The sequence below is a fragment of the Aythya fuligula genome, chromosome 1 (genome assembly GCF_009819795.1).
Source record: "Aythya fuligula isolate bAytFul2 chromosome 1, bAytFul2.pri, whole genome shotgun sequence".
In the NCBI taxonomy this organism is placed as follows: domain Eukaryota; kingdom Metazoa; phylum Chordata; class Aves; order Anseriformes; family Anatidae; genus Aythya; species Aythya fuligula.
Genome location: NC_045559.1, coordinates 205,876,406 through 205,898,588, shown reverse-complemented (window position 1 = coordinate 205,898,588; position 22,183 = coordinate 205,876,406). Strand labels below are relative to the sequence as shown.

The 22,183-nt window shown below is 50.5% G+C and overlaps 1 protein-coding gene across 2 annotated transcripts in view; it reads left to right on the top strand.

The window, feature by feature from the left end:
* Positions 1-430: 430 nt before the first annotated feature.
* SLCO2B1 (solute carrier organic anion transporter family member 2B1) overlaps positions 431-22,183 on the top strand; it is a 50,530-nt gene continuing 28,777 nt past the window's right edge. The window contains exons 1-4 of one of the 2 annotated variants that reach the window (XM_032180564.1): positions 431-500; positions 12,493-12,596; positions 21,564-21,701; positions 21,847-22,009. In XM_032180564.1, coding sequence (XP_032036455.1) covers positions 12,516-12,596; positions 21,564-21,701; positions 21,847-22,009 — 382 coding nt within the window. In that variant the 5' untranslated portion in view covers positions 431-500; positions 12,493-12,515. Of the gene's footprint in view, positions 501-12,492; positions 12,597-21,563; positions 21,702-21,846; positions 22,014-22,183 lie in introns of those variants that run through there. The other variant, XM_032180565.1, reaches the window with a different exon arrangement.

Here is a 22,183-nt window from a genome sequence, read left to right as displayed (position 1 = left end):
CAGTGCCGAAAAGTAAATAGCACGGGGTTATAAAAGCTCCCGATCGCAAACCCCAGGACAGCACCACAGCTTCAAAGGCAGAGGCTGGAATAAGAACATGAATGTAAAAAAAAGAAAAAAAAAAAAAAGCCTGCTAAGGATGGGACCCTTGAGAAAGGGGGAAAAAAAAGGCAAACCCAGCTTGCACCGTGACCATGAACAGTTTGCAAAGCCCTGCATCAGCAAACCACATCGGCGGCTCTGTAATCGCTCGGATTGCAGGAAAGGAAAATAAAATCCTACCGAAGGAGACGATTGCAAAAGTTTGGGTTAAAATGTGCTCCGGCTTTTGAGACGGAGCCCAAGCCCCACCTCCGCACACCCATCCCCACCTCCGGGCTGGGAAGTAAAAGCACCCAATGGCCGGGGACAGCTGCTGCCAGAGGAAAACTTTTGCTCCCAGCCCAGCGGGACAGGACACGGGGACACGGGGACACGGGGACGGGGCGAATCCTACAACTGTGAGTATGGCAGCGGTGGCCGGGCTCTTCTTGCGCCTGCCCCACGCCTCGCAGGTTGGAGGCTGCGAAGTTCCTCACGCTGCTGCTTTCTTCGCTGCCTTCTTTCACACGGCTCCTTGAACCTGCTCGGTTCCTGGGCTGGGTTTGTCTGGTGGGATTAAAAAAAAAAAAAAAAAAAAAAAAAAGTTAAAGAGAAGAAAAGAGAGAAAGAGAGAAAGAGAGAAAGAGAGAAAGAGAGAAAGAGAGAAAGAGAGAAAGAGAGAAAGAGAGAAAGAGAGAAAGAAAGAAAGAAAGAAAGAAAGAAAGAAAGAAAGAAAGAAAGAAAGAAAGAAAGAAAGAAAGAAAGAAAGAAAGAAAAAGAAAAAAAAGAAAGAGAGAGAAAGAGAGAAAGAGAGAGAGAGAAAGAGAGAAAGAAAGAAAGAGAGAGAGAGAAAGAGAGAGAAAGAGAAAGAGAAAGAAAGAGAGAGAGAGAGAGAAAGAGAGAAAGAGAGAAAGAGAAAGAAAGAGAGAGAGAGAGAGAGAGAGAGAAAGAAAGAAAGAAAGAAAGAAAAAGAAAGAAAGAAAGAAAGAAAGAAAGAAAGAAAGAAAGAAAGAAAGAAAGAAAGAAAGAAAGAAAGAAAGAAAGAAAGAAAAAAAGAAAGAAAGAAAGAGAGAGAGTGGAAGAGAGAAAGATAGAAAGAAAGAGAGAGAAAGAGAGAAAGAAAGAGAGAGAGAGAGAGAGAAAAAAAGAAAGAAAGAAAGAAAGAAAGAAAGAAAGAAAGAAAGAAAGAAAGAAAGAAAGAAAGAAAGAAAGAAAGAAAGAAAGAAAGAAAGAAAGAAAGAAAGAAAGAAAGAAAGGAAGGAAGGAAGGAAGGGGAAAAGGGGGAAAAAAAGGAGTGATTGCAAATGTTTTGCATTGCCAGTTCTCCAAGGGCTTTCTGCACATTATTTTTTTTTGCTCCCTCTCTGCTCCCACTTATTTGAGCCTCTTTTTCCAGTAAAGCAGCTCCACTTTGCACTTTCCTTATCCCTAAGGCTTTCACTTATTTCTCACTTTCCAGGGATTTTCCCTGTCCCCTATGCTGCCAGGGCTCCTTTCTCTTGCATCTTTGCTCCGGTGGTTATGGGAACACCTCCTCTCACCCCCTGTCCTGGCTGGTTTTGGGGGAGCACTGCCGGGCAGCCCTGGATCCCCGAGATCTGGTGACAGTGGCGGTGGCACCTGGGGACCTTGCCCAGCCTGGAGCTTCTCAGGTTGGGCATTTCTCGGGAGAGGAACCGCTCTGCACCAATTCAAGGAGGATGGATCACTGCTTGCAGAAAGCTGATGGGACCCCCAGAGGGAAGGGGTGGCAGGCAGGGGGGAAGGTGTAGGGCAGGGTGGAAGCGTTGGTGCAGCTCTGCAGGGCTGGGTGCCTGCAAACGGGGCACCAGCTGCATCCCTGCTGCTCGTGATGGGCAATTTTGGCTCGTGAGAGGTGCCTGGGGAAAGCCCTGTGGGCACCGGGTCCCAGCTGGATCCTTGCTGAACTGCTCTGGGGTGAAACATGCTTCTTGAGTGAAATGCTTCTGGGGTGAAACTTGCTTTTTTTGTGGGTGAAATACACTTTTTTTTTTTTTTGTGGGCTTGCAAATGGTGGAGGTGGTTTGTGCGGTCCCTTAAAGCCTCGGAGCATCCTGGTTCCCAGCTCTAGCACCAGCCCATCCTCCTTGAAAACCCAAAATGCTGGGAGAAGACACAGTGCTTCGTGCAGCCCCGCTGTTTGTGCCAGAGTTTGCTCCTTCTGCCAGCTTCCAGCTGGAATTTCCTCCGTGGTTTCAGCCCTCATCTCTGTCCAGCCATGGAAGCTGTAAAACCTGTTGTCCCTCCCGTGCTCGGCTGGTTTGTCTTTGCTCAAAAAGCACGTGAAACACCTCGAGGATGAACCCTGGAATCCCTCTGGGTGCTTTTGGGGAAGGGCATGTTGCTTTTACCATCACACCTGGTGTGTCCGAGGCAGCTCTTAGGAAGCAGCACCGTGGGCTTCCTCCAGTGAGCAAAGCTCTTAGTGCTCCAGGTCCGTGGTGAGAAGGGAAATAGCAGTCAAGGACGTTGGAGTAAATCAAAGGACAAGGATAAATAGGACAGAGAGAGATGCTCAGGGCTGGTTGTGAGCAGCTGGGCAGCACCCAGGCTACCCAGCAATACAAAGAGGCCAGGGCTGAGCTGCTCTGGGAGCTTATCAGAATCCAGGTCTATATTTCATCCCACCAGCCGTGTGTGATAACCTCCTGGAGCATCCATCTGAGGCAGTGCCACGCAGCTGGTACCTCTCCAGCCGGCGATGGAGCATCCTTTATCTGAGCTCCCATCAGGATATGATTTCTTACCCCTGGTCCAAGCCATATCGATCTGCTCCCAAGGGCTTTTTATCAGCTGTCTGCAGAAATTTCATGACCACGTGTTTTTTATTATTTTTTTTCCCACTCTCTGCCCTGCACTGATCTGTGGCGTCCTGTGCTCGGATGGAAGACATCAGAAAGGTGAAAAAGCAGGAGAAGAAACATCTTCCACTGCTGTGCCCACACTTCAGGTCCACTTGTGGCATCCTCCTGCTTTGCTGTTCCCTGAAACGCGACCGTGCAGCCCTGTTTGCAGAGGCACACACAAAACCCTGCTCTGCTTTGGACAGTTTGCTCCAAAAGCTGGCGAAGGGCTGAAAGGGAAACCGCTGGCACTAAGCTGGTTGTGAGAACCCTCCTGTTTCCCATCCTCCTAGCTTTATTGGGTGTGATTTAGTTGTTTCGTAACGTGCTCTAATTTTTCCTGTTTCCCATTTTCTCCTGCTCTTCCATTTTTCTCGCTTTTCGTTCCCTGGCTCTGAAACACCTCGTCCTGGCTCCCCTTAGCGCTCCCAACCCAGCTGTGCTGGGATGTGGGGTGTGCTGCCTCTTCTGCAACATCCAGGGATCTCTGGGATCCTGCTTGGGCCAAAACCAAAGCCAAAATCCCCCTCTGAAACTCCTGGCTCCCAGTTTGGTCCCAGTGCCTCCCTGGTGCTGGTCTGCATCGTGCTGCTCTCACTGCAATTTGGCAGCACGTCCTGGTTGCATCCTGCACCTGCTGCATGTGCCACATCCTGAGCCACCCACAGATCAAATTCTTGGTTTCCTGAGCCATTAACTCGCTAAAAGTAGACTCAAGGGGTGGCTGGGGAGCCTCATGACCCACCTCGGGACCTGTCATTAACCTCCAGGCTTAATTTTGCCAATTTTGAGAATGAAATCATAGAATGTTAAGCAGCACCGGTGCCAGTACTGACCCCAGAGGAACACCACTCATTGCTGATCTCCACCTGGACATTGAGCTGCTGACCACAACTCTTTGAGAGCAACCATCCAGCCGATGCAGACGTGGTACAGTGCTGCAGAGCAGGGAATTTCTGGCTTGAATCGTGATTCAGACACTGCAGCCCTACCCGTGATGGTGCTTGGCTCCTGACCAGCCATGAACGACCCACAGAGGAGAAGAATTTGAGCTGAAAACCTGTGTCCTGGAGGCAGCCAAGCTGAGATGTGGCCTCAAGCTGCTGCAGAGGCTGCTCTGGTGTGAGGAGCCCTCTTGGACCCTTTGGGCACGTCCAGGCACTCAACCCCAGGCTGAGCTTTTTTCTCTTGGGCAATGCTCCCAGCACTTATGGAACCATGAAATCAGATTTGGAAAGACCTTCAAGGTCACCAAGCCCAACCACCAAGCTGACCCATGGAGTCCCATCACCAAATTGTGTCCCTCAGGGCCACATCCTCATATCTCTGAAATGCCCCTGGGGATGGGGACTCCACCACCCCCCTGCTCCGGTGCTCCACCACCCTCTCCATGAAGAAATTCTTCCAAATGCTCATTCCAAACCTCTCCTCGCACCACCTGAGACCAGAGGAGCTCTGCTGCCTGAGTTTGCCCAAAATATTTGTTTTTTTTTCCTCTTTCCCTGGCTGGTTCTAGCACTCAGTTGCTGCACCGGGCTGGGGCTGCCCTCGCCACCAACCCTGCCTTGCTCCAACCCTTGCTCCTTGTCCCATCATTGCCCCGTGATATCCCCAGTTCTCCCCACCCACGGTGTTTCCTCCTGGGTATTTATAAGCAGCTCCTCTCAGCCTGTCTTTTGCTGGCTAAGGACATTTCTCACTTCTCCTAAGCTCCACTCTCACTTCCCTGTTCTTCTTCTAGCAGCATTTCCCTGCGCCTACCCCCTGATGAATCCCTCTGGCATGTGGGTGCCATTCCCTCTACACCACTCTTACTGCAATCTCCCCCAAAATCTGGGTTTGTTTTGGTGGTTAATCCATGAAAAATGGGACCACCTGGAAGGAAAAATGAGTTTTTCTTGAACATGCTAAGCCAGGGGGTAGGAAGCAAGTGAGCTGGTGTGCAGGTGCTCCTCGTGCAGCTCAGCATTGGGCTTCAAATCCACAACCAACGATGGACAATTTGGGGTCACTTCTAGGAATTATAGACAATACAACAGGCAACATCTGGATTGCTCGTGGAGGACTGCTCCAGGGAGCCTTTGCTCGTGCTCATGAGGTGTGAGGTTTTGCAGCATCTCCAGCTTTTTTCTTCTGCAGCAGCTTCCCCTTTGAAAAGCCGACTTTTCTCATCGGAACATGTCTGCATCTGGCAGATCCAGAGCCTCTCTGGATGCCGGCTTTTTTTTTCGTTTTCACGCATTTCCTCCAGATGCTGCTTGGAAATAGAAATACTCAGCTCTTCAGAAGTAAATGCTCAGCAAAACTTCATCCTTTTTCTCAGTCTTTCCTCCTGCCCAAGCCTCAGCGAAGCACAGGGGAAATAACAAACAGAAATACATAAATGGTTTAAAAAGCCCAAATCTGGAAAACTCTGGCTTGGGATCACCTTCCTCCAGCCTGCTGTTGCGTTGGCAGGTGTTTCTCTGCAGACTCGGGCGCTGTGTTTGCAGAAGGAAAGGCAGCTCCCGGGTGGGAAAGGCTTTTCACACCTCCCTCCTTGTCTTTCCTCCTACCCTCGGGTCTCCAGCTGCTTGGAGGAGGGTGTGTTTCCTCGCTAAGCACACAGGAGGTGGTGTTAAAATAGAAAATCCCCCGCCAGGACGCAAGGCATCACCGTGCTGTGGTACACCCCACGTCTGTTTGTCTCCCTGCAAGGGATTGCAAAGCACCTTTGGTGTCTGGCACGATCCAGATGAGAGGATCGATTATCCAACATGCTGCCTAAAACCTTCCAGGGAACAAGTTAACCATGCAAAGCCTCGTATGGTGGTTGCATTGTGTGTCCTTGAGCTGAACTGCCCTCACCCCAGTAAAACTGCCAGCACAAACAAATGCAGAGTTCACGTGGCTGGCGGTTGCAAGAAGCAAGGGCAGGAGCTGCGGCGAGGCTCAGAGAGGCTTTGGTTTTTTGCACGGAACAGATCTTGGGAAGCAGCAGGAGCGTGGTGGCAGCAGGCAGGCTGCAGGGTGCTGACCCAGAGCCTCCAGCTCCCTTGAAAATGAACCCCTGCGAGGGATGGTTCTGACTGCACGTGGCCTCGTTGCTGATGTGATTTGCTGAGATTGGAGATCTCAAAGTCTCCCCTCTCCTGCTGCATTCTCTGCGTCCCCTTCCCTTTGCTCTGCGGTGCCTTCCCCCTCTGGCAGGTGATGATTCCACCCCAGCCCATGCACCGGGAGCTCTCCCGGTCCCGAGGTTGTGACGGTGGTGATCACAACCACAAAAATCTCGTCCCCATCTCCATTTCGGTACCACCAGGAGAGCTCCAAGCCCTTCCCCACGCCTTGCAGTGCTGGGGCAGGTGAGGAGCCTCCAAACAGGCTCCAGCATCCCCTCGTCACAAACCTGGGGACCCCCTGTGCACATCAGAAGGGGCTGGGGCTCAAGAGCCCACCTGGTCCCTCAGCACCCCTGGTCATGTCTCAGCTTTCAGCACAGATTTTCTGTTTGTTCTTCTAAATCCTGTACTTCTTAGCAACACGTTTCCTTTTACTTTGCTTCTTGGGTGCTCCCTGCCATGTGTCGTCCCTGACACATCCCATTACAAAGAATCACTGGGCCGGGCTGATCTCATTTTCACTTTCTTTTAGCTCGGTGGTGCAAGATGGATGCAGCTTTGGGGCGCAGCCACGCATCTGTTTCCTCCCTCGCTCTTGTTCCAAGGAGGGGATGATGTGTACACAACGCCTTTTCCTTCTGCTCTGTTATAAAGCATCTTCCCACCCACATTTTCTAAACTATTTCCTCTCCAACATGGGCACACTCACAAGCACGCTGACACCGTTCCTGTTTTACCGCTGCTGAATGTAAATTGTGTAGAAATTCAGCAGGAAGAAGACAAATAACGGGATATTTGCTGGCATTTGGTCTCCCCGCTGGGCTTTAATTTGCTGTGTTACATTTGCCATTATTTATTGAAGCTCTGCCGAGCCCTGTGCTTGCTGTCCCTCGTTCAGCTAACAAGAGCTGTGCTGCTATGAATAAAGGCATCGGGACGGGGTTATGTCCTCGGGAGCAGGACGTGACTGGGGTGCCACAGACCTTGTCCCCTGCTATCACAGCCAGGATCATTGTGCAATTCCTAGAGAAATCGGTCGTGTTTGGGATGTTTGGGGGTACTTCTGCTGCCCAGGTGTCAAAAAAAAAGGATAGTTTGGGGATAGAGAGAACATCTTAAGCTATGTTTCAGAGGTCTGTGAGATAATCTGAGGAAGCTCGGTACAGATGGAGCTTATTCCCCAAACCACAGCCCCTGCTCTAACCCAGGATCCCAGTGCTTGAGGTTGGGGGCTCCTCTGGCTCCATCTGGTCCAACACCCTTCTTGAGAAGGGACACCCGGAGCCACGCTGGCTTTTGAAGATCTCCATCAGGGAAACTCCAGCAGATCTCCAGGCAGGCTCCACAACCCCTCTGCAGGTTTCTGGAGCTGTTGATGAGGTGTTGGGCAAGCAAGGCTGTAATGAATGGCAATTTTGTGGGTTCTGAGGACAAACCCTTCATCCAAAGCTGGAAGAGTATCAGCTGATGGATCTGCCCATCAGACCTGCTCACGCTTGCGCCTCGCTGGGCTCCTGAGCCCTGCTGCTGAGCACGGAAAGTCCCTGCATGCTTTATGGAAGGAGCAAATTGCTGGCGAGTCTACTTGCAGGCGTATGAGGAAGCAATTTTCTGCTTCGTCAGGGCACAGCGCTGGCTTGAAGGTCTTCGTGCAAGGGCCAGCAACGTCGCCTGTGGTGACAGGTCCTCTGCTGTCACCCTGGGTCCTTGCAGTGGCTTAATCTCCCTGGAAAATGGGTTGCACACTCTTGTGATTTGGGGGAGAAAAGGGGAAATGTGCCACTGAGAGCTCCAACGGAGCAGCCTTTGGTGCAATAAATACCTCGCTGGGCTGAGACAGCTGCTCTACAGTGTGCTGGGGGTGCAAACGTGTGCAGGGGCTTCAGGCACAGGCACAGCTCCTTTGGACAGCCTCCAGACATCATCCCCTGCTCGCCGACAGCATTACGTGACACTCCTTAAGCTCACCACATAAACACAGCTTGTTGTGCAAGCACAGCCCGATTGCTCCGGGATAACTAACTGAGATAGGTGGGATGTGTTTGTAAATGGCTCTGCTGTTCTGCATGCGCAGCATCTGCCAGAGCCTCCTCCAGCAGAGCCGGGGCTGTTTCCTTCATTGCAATGCTGAGGACACGGCACGGGTGCTTGCAAAAAGGCCTTGCAAAATGATTTTCTGGGAAGGCTCTTACTCACCCCCCGCAGCTGCACCAGAGCCGTCCCTGCTCCCATCACCACCAAAACCAAGCACAGAGGCTGCAGGCAAGCTGGGGACCCAAAGCACTGTGTGGAGGCAGGTGGCATCGGTTCTCTGGCTTGTTCTTGGGGAAACTGAGGCTTGCAGTTTAAAGCAGCTCACTGGGAGCTGGTCCCAGTCCTGTGCCACGGCTGCTCTGGGAGAGCCTTTGAGTCAGCCCCTGCAAAATCACAGGGTGGCACTCTGGGATTTGCTTTTTCTCACCATTTCCAATCGTGTTGCCCACCATCCCATGCAGAACCCCATGGTTATGAGTAGGGCTACCTGGAGCAGGGCAGAAATAACAATTCCTGGCTGTGCATCCTCTTCCTGGCCCCTGGAGCATGCTTGGAACCCGCTGGGTTTTGCCCTTTCTGCTTTCCCCTCTCCTCGCTCTGACGTGGGTTTGTCTTCTGGTGTTTGCTGTCCCTTCCCTGCTCCCTCCCCTGCCACCCCCACCTGCAGGATCACAGCACGCTGCTATCAGCAGTTTGGGCTGTCAGTTGTCTTATCTGCCTTCGTCTTTGGACTGGTTCTTGCCCTTTGGAGATAAAAGGTTTTTTTCTGTTTCACTTTATTCTTAGAGAGTCGTTATTGACAAACAGTTTCTAAATGCAATAGCTTTTTTCTCATTTTGAATGGCTTGTCAACTTTACAGCATTTCAGGCCTCCTTCCCCTTGGGGGTCTCAGTGGCTCACCGTGTTTAATAGGCAGCACACGCTGCAAGGGAATAGGGAAATGCTAGCAGGACACCTTGCTGAAGGTGAGATGAAGGTGTGCAAGGTGGGATGGAGGCAGACCTGGCTGTGCATCTGCCAAAATACTTCTACAGACCACAGGATCCCATCTTTTCAGGTAGATCGGAGTGGATCTTTGGCAACATGGACTTGCAAAAGCATTGAGGTAGCCAGGGAATTTGTGCCCATTGCTGGAAATCTGGGCTCATCTTTGCCACCCTGGCACCCTGTTTCATCCTGCTGTGTCGCCCTTGAGCTTTCGGGAGGTTCCAGCAGCAAACTCAGAGGCTCTAAATAATTCATCACCGTGCTGCTCCGTCAGACAGGCAATATTGGACGCCGTGGTCCGGAGACAGGCGGGTGCTTTTGCTCCTGCACTGCTTAACTCCCCTGGGGTTCGGGGGAGCTTTTCACGGATGCTTTAATTTATGATCAGATTTACTTTATTGATCCCATCCTGTATTTCGCTGTAGCAATATCTCGTCTCTTCAGATGGGGCTGAGGGCAGAGATTGCTTTTTGCAGAGGATGCCAAGGAGCTTGTAAGTCAGTGGCATGCAGGTCCCGCTCTTGAATTTACCTCTCCTGTGCAGTGCATTTGAGGGCTGTATAAGCACTACAATTAAGGCAGCTTCTCCTTGCTCGAATTTACATCGACCAGTACATTTGTTAATTTGTTTGAGGTTACGATACTTGCTCCTTTGCTTCTCATGTCGGGGAAAATAGAATTATACAAAAAAAATAATAATGTAAAGCCTTTCACCCCATTTGCTGCAGAGCTTGCAGATGCCACTCTCGCTGAGATGGAAACATCTATTAGGGTGTACTGAACAACAAGGCCAAGCCTAATGGGTTTAACATGCCTGCAAACAATGCAGCTTCCTGAGCAGGAAGTCTGGGTACTAAAAACCCCACAAAGACATCAGCCTCCGGCACATCACTCACTCCAATGAGTGGGGAGGGTGAAGCTGGGTCTAGGAACTGGTCCGAAAGGAGGGAGGTCAGTGGTATAGGGAGAGGGAGATGGATTCCCATGGCTTTGTGTTGCTTTGAGCAGTTAAATTTGGGTGGTTGTGCAGCCAGAAAGCGAGTGTGGGAAGGATGCTCCCAGGTGTGATGCAAAAACACTGGGTGAAAATGAGAGGAAGGGGAGGAGAGGTTTAATCCAGCTGAGAGCCACCAAATGGAGGGATGGAGCTGCCTGTGCCTCCTGCCTCTAAGCCCATAGGGGGGCCCCCAAACCCTCCCTTTTTAGGCAGAAAAATGACTGTCTGTAGCTTGTTGTCAGGAAGGCGGTTCTGCAAAGCAGCGATTCCAGAACTGTCTGGGATCTTGCACACCCCTCAGTGCACCTCACCTGCTGCAGGCAGAGGGAGACGAAACCAGTTTGAGGCCAGGAGGACGCTTGGCAGTGGACCAGTGCTGTGCTGCAACCGGTGAGCCTGGTCTTGCCTTGCTGTGATAGTCGTGTCCAGGCAGGTCCCTCACGCTTGGCCAAGCTCTGCTCCGGCACCATTCAGGAGCTTAGACAAGGCTCACCCATATTCTTCCTTTCCTTTCCTTTCCTTTCCTTTCCTTTCCTTTCCTTTCCTTTCCTTTCCTTTCCTTTCCTTTCCTTTCCTTTCCTTTCCTTTCCTTTCCTTTCCTTTCCTTTCCTTTCCTTTCCTTTCCTTTCCTTTCCTTTCCTTTCCTTTCCTTTCCTTTCCTTTCCTTTCCTTTCCTTTCCTTTCCTTTCCTTTCCTTTCCTTTCCTTTCCTTTCCTTTCCTTTCCTTTCCTTTCCTTTCCTTTCCTTTCCTTTCCTTCCCATCTCTTCAACCATGTGGGTGTTTATTGCAAACCCATCTAGAAAGCTGAGAGGATCAAGAGCAATATGGAATGAGGAGGAGATGCCATGGAGTTTATGCAGCTGCACTACCATGGGAAGAAGCTGAAGGCTGAGGGGATTTACACGAGCGTGGTGGGGACCAGATCGTGTCCCAGGCTCTAGGACACTCCTTGTGGCTGGTGCTCACGGTGGGATTGGTGCTCCAGGGGAGGTCTGGAGATTCAGTTACTAATTGGGATCGTTGATCAGGGTGTGTGGTGATGCCAGAAGAAAAACGAGGATATCTTGCAGAGGACAAATGATGCACAGAAAATATTCCATAGCCATAGGGTTGTAAAGTAGGTGTACTTGATTGTGGTGCACTGGGAATAGCTTCCCTCAAAAAGTGCGTACCTGCCTGGTCATCTCTCACAATTTTATACATGAATACTGTTATATATTACATGAGCTCGAGTTCATTAATTTCCCCGAAAAGGCGGACCTCTTCCAAGTACTCATTTCCATACTCCCTGCCCTTCGTTCCTCTTGGCTGCACCTCCCTGATGCCTGGTGGTCGTGGGCAAGGGTTTTTCAGGATGAAGGCAATGAGGAAGAGGAGGTTAAACGTTTTACCTTTCTGGACTTTGACCTTCTGTTGGACAGTATTTAGGCCTTTTTTGCTTATCTTTGCCTTGTTTCCTGCCAACAAGTTGTTCATTCTTCCCTAACGAGTTGTTCGTTCTTCCCTCATCCGTTGGCCTTGAGCGATATCTTCTTTTTACATCTGCTTCTCCCAAGGTTCTCATCTACATCCCTATAATTGGGATATTTTTAGGTTCTCATATCATTTAGGATATTTTACCATATATGTTGCAATAGTAATTCGGATAAGTTTTAGCATCTTCCCCATCTCACAAATATCTTAAGTGTGGAAGACAGTGGGGTTTGGCCAACCTCTTTTCAGTGGTCTGTGGGGACAGGACAAGGGGCAATGGCCACAAAATGGAGCCCAGGCAGTTCCGCACCAACATGGGAAAGAATTTCTTCCCAGTGAGGGTGACGGAGCACTGGGACAGGCTGCCCAGGGAGGTTGTGGGGTCTCCTTCTCTGGAGATATTCAAGGCCTGTCTGGATGCTCCTGCAGCCCCTTCCCCAGCCCGATGACATCCCTCAGGAGGCCAGCACGTCCCTAGGCTGTGTGAGCTTCTCCCCCAGTTTTGTGTCACTTGTAAACGTGCTGAGGGCTCCCTCTGCCCCTTCACCCAGGTCACTGATAATGATGTTAATCAGTACTGGCCTGGATAATGGTTAAACAGCACAAACCCCAGTTGCCCTCTGGTACCACTGGGATTCATGAGTACCAGGATCCTGGCCCAGCTCTCGTTACTCAATCTGTTTGTGCCTTGTTGCTTTGAAGTGAAACAATTGATAATTCTGAACCTCTAGCGCGCCCTTGGGATTCGCCTGCTTGTGCTTTGCATGCTGCTCCGCTGCTTTGCAGAAGTGAAGCGCGGAAAGAAACGAAAAACAGGAATAATTAATAACTGCTTCCGATGACCATGTGCCTGTTCCGTGGGTGTTTGCAAAGCACGACAGGATTTTGCTGTGCTGAGCAAGGCGGATTCAGACAGAGCACTTAGCATTGTGCCGCATGATTTATTTTGGCAGGCCGATAAAGCAGACCTGACAGAATGACGAGCACCGCGACAAAGAGCAGCTACCCGGATCGGCCCAGGAAAGCACTCTGCAGGAACCCATTTCTCAGTATCAAGGTAAATACCTCCTGCTTTCTGTAATCCCCTTTGTGTTGCTGGCTGGGAGAAGAGGAGGTTAGGTTCCTGCAGAAGGCGTTGAGAGGATTTTCGCTTATCAAACGCCCGTGAAAAGCACTGGGGGTGCTCCCTGTGGTGGAAATGCTGTTGGAGGAGCAGCCCTCTCTGCCCTAAAGCTCATGGTGGGACGGTGATGCACATTTAGCTTTGAGGTCCTGCAGTGTTTTTGTCCCAGCACTGGAACTCCCCGTGCCCACAGCAGGCCTTCAGGAGAAACAACTCCCACAGCTATGAGCCTGTCTTAATGAAAATAACTTTTTTTGGTGATATCCATGCTAAATTCACGCACACAACAGGGGGCAGCAAAGGTAGAAAGGGAGAATCGGTGCTTGCTCTTGAGGCTCAGCACCCAGCAGACTGCTGAGCTCGGGGTGTTAGCTCCCATTGAGGCATCTGCAGAAGGGTGAGGAATGGCACTGAGCTGGCTTAAACCCTGCCATTGTCTGCATTTATTCCTAAGGAAGGAAGAGGTGTTTCCTCCACACCTTCACCAAGAGCAATGCTGGGGCCCAAAGCAGGCAGCCAGCTGTGTAGCATTTCCTAAACCCTTTGGAGAAGCTCCAAAATTTAGGTGTCTGGTAGCAAGGTATCCTCTGCCCTGGAGCACCCAAAGGGGCGAGCCACTGGGAAGCCTGGTGGAAGGTGCCTTCCCCTCTCCTTCTCAAAGCTGGAAAGAGGTGTGAGGTTACAGAAGCCGAAATTTGGCAACGGGGCCTGTCACCCATGGCTCTGTCAGCAGCATGGGAGCTTCTCGGCTCCTATTTGTGAAGGTGCTTGCAGCTGTTTGCACAAGGAGGAGCTGTGATCCTTGGCTCACGGAGGTGGTGGGGAATCCTCTGCTGTGTGTAGTTTAAAAAATCCCATGCGATGATGATGGTGTTATCATACCACTTGTGCAACTGGTGGTCTGCCACAAGGCACTGCTAGAGAAAATCCTGTTGGAGAAGACAGTGCAAAGACACTCTAAAGAGAAAAAAGGCATAAACGTTTAGAGAAGACAAGCATCTGCAAAGTGCAAGCAATAATCATCACAGGCCACTGTGATGCAGGAAAAAGTGAGCACTCGCCTTGCACCAGTTCATATCTCTATCTCCTTTTCTGCAAAAAGGACATGTTGGAGGTTTTGTGCTCTTTTCTCATGTCAAAAGAGGCAGACAACTAAAACCAAGATAGCGGTTTGCCCAGCTGGATGGCAATTTCTGTGTTCAGTGGAGTGCATCATTGGGCTTGTGAAGATCAACTTCCAAGACGCTCTTGTTTAAACAGAGATGACAGGTACAGAGACTTTTTGCTAGGGGAATAGACAACTACAAAATGGGCACTTGAGACACAGAGGCCTGGGGGAGCTGAAGTTGCTGCAGCATGGCAGCAGATGGAAATCTGTCTGCTGGAGGAATAAACTGAGAACAAGCTGTCACTGTGTGGCCACAGGTTTGGGGATTTTCTTTGGGGATTTTTCTTTGATTTTTCTTTTTATATATATATATATGTAGTGTGTACATATATCGCTTAACGTGAGCTTTTCTTAGCAAGTCATTGCAAGCATGTGCAGGAATCGGTGGTTTCATTGAAAGAAGTCCTTAGTGACTTGGTCAGGTGGGATACCAGTTTTGTGCTGTCTTCTTATTTAATTTTAATGAAAGTAAGAGCTTGCTCTTCAAACTCTAATGGAAATGAAACGTGCTGGACTCATGCTGAGGACCTTTTTGCACAACCATGGTCTGCACCCTGATCAGATGCCTGGTGTAACTCTCTCTGGACTCAACTCCTGCTTCACGCTCCTCTGGCTGAATAATTGCACCTTATTCTGGCTGAATAATTGCACCTTACTTATAGCGATGGTGTTACTGCCAATTTAAGGCTACACACGGTGTAGCTGGACGTCAATTACCATTAGAGTCTCATCGGGCTGCAGAGCAAAAGGCAGCAGCCAGTGCTGAAAGCTTAAGATCTCTCTGTCGTTTTTGTGGGGAAGATTTGTTTAGCTTTGTGGGTTTCTTTCTTTTTTTTTTTTTCATAAATGTGGGTGAATTTAACCCTGCTCCTCCCTTGTGGAAGAGGCAAAATGAGCTCAGAGTCCCCGAGGCAGTGGGTTACCAGAAATGCATGGGCTGGAGGCACAGAAGAGGGGAGCGCTGCTTGCTCAGTGCCACGCAGTCCTGAGGTTTCTCTCCCAGCCTCTTTTGAGTCCTTGCAGTTTTATTTCTTACATGCCAGCAAGAACATCTTTAAAAATAAAGTCCCATTGATTTTTTTTCCCTGCGAAGATATTTTAAAGTGGTTGGAAATGGCAAAGATTAAAGGCACCAAGGTGCAACATCAGCACAGGTCTATGAGCAGCGTCCACATCTATTTTGCTGAGTGAGATGTCTGTGAAGGCAGACGGACAGGAGGCTCTGGGCAGGGATCATTGCAAGTTAAACCTGGCCAGCTCTCAAATTGGCAATGTTTGCTAAAATATTCCTGGAGGGTGCCTGGAACCCACCCAGAGAAGGGCAGAAAGTGAGGGATTTGGGTGGAAATGGGTGGAGGAGACCACTTCTGCTCCTCGTGGACACCGTAAAGATGGTTTTCTGCTTGGAAAGATCAGCAGGGAAACCCTGATGGACCCCTCAGGTCTGAGCAGCACCGCAGGAGGCTGCAGGGACAAACACAGATGCAATCTCTGGACCAGCCTTGACAAAGTCCCAGCCAGGCACTGCCCTGGCTGCATCCCACAGCCACGGGGAGCAAAGCCTCTTTTATGCCCTGCACTGAACTGCTGAAGGACTTCTTCTAACCCCTCTGGCAGAGCTGACCTGACCACGCATGTCACCAAGTACACAATTGTACTTAGCACAGGATGTTTTCCTCAGACCTCTCTCTGTTTTTTTGTTTTGTTTAGTTTTTTTTTTTGGCTTTCAAGAAGTTAAGTCACCCTGTCCGGTTTCTAAATGAATAGATGACTTCCTTAGAACAGATAACTTCAAGACCAGGGCTTGAATGGTTCTTGCAGAAACACAAAACAATTGCACAATGTGGTTTATGCATTTGAAGTGGCTGAGGAATGCCTTTTCTAGATGTATATAGATCCTGGGGCATGAAAACTAATTGCCATGTGTCAAAATGCAACTGAGAGGCATTAACTCAAACTGTCCTCCCGGGGAATGCTCCCTGGGCTGATGAGCTATGAGCCTTTAAAGCTATCTGACACTAATTCCTGCAGTCCGTCAGAACAGATAATGTCAGGTCTGCTGCTGCTTCCATCGAAGTCCAGCATCTTGCCTTGGCTCCGAGCAGCGTTTTGCACCTAATGCCAAATGCTCGAGTCGGGGAAGAGCCACTCAGCTGAAAAGCTGCTTCCCTGCAGGGCAGCACAAAATGTGGAGAAGCACATTGAGATCCTCTGAAAGGCTTCTTGGAAAGGCTGCTTGGATATATCTGAAAGGCTACTCGGACAACTGAAAGGCTACTTGGACGTTTGGAGTCTGGGGCTGCTTATTTGATCCCTGCTTGGTGTTTTCACCTTGCCCAGGAGGTGTGTGTGTCCCCAGGCATCGTGCCTGTGGTGGTGCTGAGAAACCCCTAGGAAGGTGAGCAGCTCCTCAGGGACCACACGGTCCCACAGCCACGTTTTTTTCCCTCACCACACCTTGCTTGTGGCCATCCTGCACCTTGAGGATGTGCCCAGGGACCTTCACATCCCAGAGGTGGCCTCCAGGCTCATTTGCAGACACAGCTGCTGATCCAACACACCTCCTCGAGGGACAGCATGCACATCCCGTTGAAGGGAGCGCCTGTCCTTCAGTCGTGCAGCTGACCCTGGCTTCAGCCCTTGATGCTTTCTGCTCTGTGCCTTAGTTTAAAAGCAAAGCAGAGCTGTTCCTGCCCCGTGTTACAAGTCATTCTGCGCAGTGGTGGAGCCCTGCACCCACTTACATGCCACTGGTTGTGATTAAACTGGAATGAGCTGATTCCTCCCAGTCCCATTTCCTCCTCTCTGCAAGCGCAGCCACAGGATTCTAAGGCACAAAAACTATGCTTAAAATACCAGCAAAAGGCTCCCAACCAAGTGGAAGCAGCATGGCAGGGACTTCCCTGGGACATCTGGGGAAGACCTTGAGTGTGCCTCTCAGGGACACAAGTCCTGCTGCCCGTCTGACCCAGGTCAGATTATCCCTCTGGTCCCAAATCCAAAGAAGTCCTTGAGAAAAATAACTAAATGGCACAGAAGGATGGTGAGGAGCAAAGCCGAGAAAGCTGTAGGGTGTCATCTGGGTCCTCACTTGTCCAGCTCTGATGGGTTTTTGCACCAAAAAACCATGAGAGGTCCCAGAGGAGGGGGTGCACAGCCCACCAGCATCACCACAGCTCCGAGGAAGCAAACTGGGAGCCAGACACTGGCAATTACCAGCTCTGTTTATCATTCACTAAAATGTTCCCCAGCCTAAAAGTGCCCCATGGACAGGGTGGGTGCCCACAATGGCTCCCTGAGGAGCAAGAAGGAGACTTGGCTTTGCAGAGCTTTATTTGCACGGCCTCCCACTTTGTTGCTGAAGAAAAGTAAATCCCCATGGTGGAGAAATGGGAAGCACAGAAATTCTTGCTGATTATGCAAAAAGCCAAGTTTTTCTGGAGCTTTTTTTTTGTTTTTTTTTGTTTTGTTTTGTTTTGTTTTTTCCCCAGAACAATTTGACTTAAAATTGCTGCAAAAGTTGGAGAAATTGCGGACCATGGTCTTCACATTCCTCATATTCCTGCTTGATTTTTCCTTCTCAACCATTTCCACCTTGATTTTGACTTTCTGAATGTTTTGGGCAGCACCTAGAGCCGTTGCAATCGGGTATCCAGGTTTCTGTAAACCTCTTTACTTCAGCACACAGGAACAGTGCAGAAATGTTAGACGTGAGCACCTCTCATGTCCTTGCTAGCAATCACAGTAAAATAGGCAGGCGTTGAAGAAAAGAGGTTGAAATGTTTAATTAAAGACCAAAGGAGCCCTTCTGCTATCGATTCCTCCATCTCAGGAAGCTCTGCTGGGAAGCCCACAGGGATTTCCTTCCCTTGGCTTCATCCTGCTGGCTCATACCGGGGGGGTCATCTTTGTAGCTCGTCCACGACTCCTGCTCCCTCTGAGGGGCCTGGGACTTGCTTTGGTCCCTCCAGTAGCTCCCACTGGGTCCCTTAAGCTGCTGCAATCCCCTCAGGATGTTCATACCTTTGCACAGAGCCAGGACCTGCAGTACTGCATTTCTCCTGCAGAAAACAGAAGGAGAAGCCTAGAAAAATGCACTGTGGATTGCAGCGAAGGAGCTCTGCGCACTCCAAATCTGGCTCTCTGTCCCTCTTGGAGGACATCCCCAAGCCTGAGCAGACCATGGGGACACACATAGGGTTTGATCTGTGGGCTGCAGAAATAGCAAGATACATGAAAATTGGTGTTTTCCCTTTCTGAACGCTGCCTTCGCTCTCACATGCTCCCATGAATATATATTTTTCTGTGACAATAAGAAGTCCCAATATTTCCAAATACGAACCTTGATTATATCACAACTACTGTTTATGGCAATCTGCACGCTCCAGGACCAAAGGGCAGATAGAAATGCAAACACCATGCTGGTGTCAAACTCCAAGAGCTCTGAAACCACTGGCTGACCAAACCCCTGGCCAGGGGCACAGCTGGGCAGGCTGCCCCTGCCCCCCAGGTTGGCTCCTCCAAGAGGATATTTTGCATCCCAAGACCCTGGGCAGTATCAGGGCACCTCCTTGGCTCACGTCCTCTGGATTTTGGATGAAACCACCTTCTCTGTAGGCTTGGGGAGTTTGGAAGGATGGATGCAGGTTTTTCTGCTTGCAATGATGTTGGCAGCAGAGAATGGCCCCCAGCCTGTTTTATTTGCAAGTACAGACTTCGCCTTTGGGACGGGACCAAACTCAGGCTTGCAGCCGTGAGCTGGATTGGTGGAGACACAAGGGCTCGGCATCACACCCCTCATTCCAGCCTGTGTTAGGCTGGTAATGAGCTCAGGAATCAGGGGCTGTTTTCTCAGAGGTGTGAAGGGATGGGCTAGGGCAAGGTGTTTGTTTGCTGGGAGCTCGTAAACAGAAAGAATTTAATTTAATGCCGTTGCCTTCTCCTTAACAGCACTGCTCTCTGCAGCTTCTTGCTGCTTCTGCTGGCAGTATGAAGACTCAGGCTCTGCTGGCAGGGGAGGATTTAGTTGCAAGCAGGCTTTGTCTGCAGGGCTATCCCTACTGAGATCTCCTGTGACAGGAGAAATGCATGTCAGCATGCTTGTGCAGATGGCCCCTGGAAACTGGAGCTGCTGCAGGCATTGATGCTCAGGCTCTGGAGCAGGGCTGAGCTGATGCTCTGCAGCTGGTAGTGCTCGGGGAGATCTCTCCCTTACAAGGGTCACGCTGCAGTCTCTCCTTCCAGGCGTGAAGAGCATCTTTCCAGACCATACAGTTTAGAGAGCCAGATGTCTTCATCGGATAGAGAAGTGTAAACAAGCGGCTGTTGCTGCAGGACGAAACGCAGCGCTCTGCGTGCAGCTGAATAGCAGGGACGTGTCCCTCCAGCAGATCTGATGTCCACGAGCTCATTCCTTCTCCTCCTGGCAGATCACCAGCTGTGCTGTGATCTGGTGGCTAACAGCAAATGTCCCCAGGGCCAGAAGCACTAGAGTCTGTGCCCAGTGCTGTCACCAAGCCACTGCGGGTCCTGTGCAGGCTACTTTAATTTTTATTTGATTTTCTGTGCTTTACTTTGCCCATCTTCAGATAGGAGATGATAAAATACCAGGTTCCCAGACACTTTGCCCTCCTGGATTGAAGATGTGGGGTAGTGCTGAGGGGCTGCTGAGCAGGGAGCTGATGTCAGCTGTGCTGTGAAGATCCTGGATTCGGACACCCGCTGGGCTGTGTGCTGGAAACAAAGAATTTGGCCTCAACATTCTCAGCTGATCTCACGAATGCAGAAAACAGTGCCTGGACACAGACAGCAAGGCTTGTAGGAGTTTTAGCGAAGCTGTCTCTGGGAAAGTTTTCCTTTGGCTGGGTGACATCTTTTGAGCCCCAGCACAGTCATGGTTTGCACCCTGCTTGCAGGATGATAACACATCACTGAAGGTGGTGGTACCCATACCCTGGTGCTCTGGTTCCCAGGAAGCCAACAGGGCCTGAAAATCTTCCTTTTTCCTTTTTGCACTGCAAATGTCAGCCATGGTTCATGGAGCAATCCAAATTGGCAGAGGCCCCGCTTCAGCCCTGGATCAGATCGAGACACAGCAGAAGCCCAGGCCAGGCTGAGCAGCTCTTCCAGTGAAACTCCTGCCTGGTGGGAGCTGGCTGCAAAGCCGTCAGAGCCAGAGCAATGCACAGCTGGGAAAACATCTGCCAAGAGCAGTACCCTGTGGCATTGTGCAGTGTCCAAGGCCAGGGCAACAGGTCTGGAAGGATCAGGGACACTCAGGCTGTCCTGCAGAGGGATGAGCAATCCGTCTCCTCGGGGCATTGCGACAGTGAAGGATGCCTGTGGTGAGCCATGTGGCAGCAGGGAAAGAACGCTTGTCATCTCCCTTCCCTTGCTGAGAACTTTGCAGAGATGTGGATGAAGGGCAAGGGGTCTCCGTTCCTCCTGGGCCAGCTCATTCGGTGCTTGAGAAATGCTTCTGCACGAGGAGCAGGACGATGGGTGCTGCCCTCAGGCTGTGTGGCTCGAGCCACACGTTAACTTGGGCATGCACAAATATGTCCCTAACAATGGAGGAGATGAGGTCAGTGTTGTTTTTTTTAAAAAAAAAAAATTATTATTTATTTTATTTATTTATTTATTTATTTATTTTTCTGGGAGCTGACAGTCTTTGATAAATTTTCCTTCTGGAAGTGAAGAACTCTCACATTTTCCAGTACAAGATAACATCCTTGCTTCCAGATCTTTGCAACAGCTAATGAAAAAAGAAAAAAAAAAAAAAAAAAAAAAAAAGAGAAAAGAAAAGGAAACAAAAATCTGAATTTTCCTCCCTGACCTTCTCCTGACTTTCTCTGGAGATGCTGTTTGTTGCTGCGTTTGGAAGGGCTCATTCCTGTCCCAGCAGATCTGCCAGCGCAGGGCGGCTTCGGAGGTCGGGTTGGACGGGAGCAGGGAGGTTGTGCAACCTTCCACTGCTGCTGCTGGATGTCAGATCGAAGCCAACACAAACTAGCAGCAAAGTAAAATGATTTGTTTATCCAACCGTTTTCTGCTGAAGGAACTACACTCTCCTTACAAGCACCAAGCACGTTGTCACTTTTGGCAGAAGGCTACTTAATGGTGTGACCTAATTTCAGATGACCACCAGTAGCAGGAGCGTGGCTAGTATTTAAAGTTTGTATCCCATAACCATGCTTTTGTGTAAGGGATCATAGAATCCCAGAATCATAGTGTCATTAGGGTTGGAAAAGCCCTCCAGGATCATCTGGTCCAACCTCTGCTTCCACCAATGTCACCACCAAACCCTGTCCCCAAGCACCACGTCCAACCTCTCCTTGAACACCCCCAGGGACGGGGACTCCCCCACCTCCCTGGGCAACCCGTCCCAAGGCCTGACCGCTCTTGCTGAGCAGAAATGTCTCCTCATTGCCAACCTGAGCCTCCCCTGGCACAACTCAAGGCTGTTCCCTCTGCTCCTGGCCCTGGTTCCCTGTGAGCAGAGGCTCCAGGGCCTCGATGTCCTTCTGGCAGTGAGGGGCGCAAAGCTGAACCCAGCACTCGAGGGGCGGCCTCAGCAGAGCAGAGCCCAGGGGGACGAGCACCTCCCTGGCCCTGCTGGCCCCACTGCTCCTGACACAACCAGGATGTTTTTGGCCTTCTTGAATGGAAATGTATCTGTGGCGGTGTTGCAGCTTGCAGTAACCATGCTGGGTGCTCTCTTTTTGTCTTGGCAGTTCTTTGTTTTCTGCCATGGGCTCCTGCAGCTCTCCCAGCTCCTGGTCTCTGGCTACCTGAAGAGCTCCATCTCCACCATCGAGAGACGATACGGCCTCTCCAGCCAGACCTCAGGGCTCCTCGCATCCTTCAACGAGGTGAAAACCTGCTTGTTTTGAAACCCTGTCCACCCAGCAGACGTTCTCCCCGCGCTCCTGTCATTCCCTCGCCCAGCATTTCTGAGGTCTGTGTCCCTCAAACCAGAAATATTCTGAGCCTTTCTGGTTTTGTGTCCTGCTGCAGGTTGGGAACACGCTGCTGATCGTCTTCATCAGCTACTTCGGGAGCCGGGTGCACAGGCCTCGCTTCATCGGCTGCGGCGCCATCCTGGTCTCCTTGGCCGGCTTCCTCATGTCGCTCCCTCACTTCATCACAGGGCCCTACGAGTACGACCAGTCCGTTGCCAGTAGGTACTCTAGGAACTGAATTTATGCCTTTTGGGACAGATAAAGGAACCTCTGGTCCCCCTTGTCTTCTGTGCCTCTGTGCTGCTGGCAAGCTCCAGGTAGCAGGATGGTTTTCCCAAGCCATCAGGGCTTTCATTTCCCACAACCCGTGCCAAGCCAACCTCACTCACGTC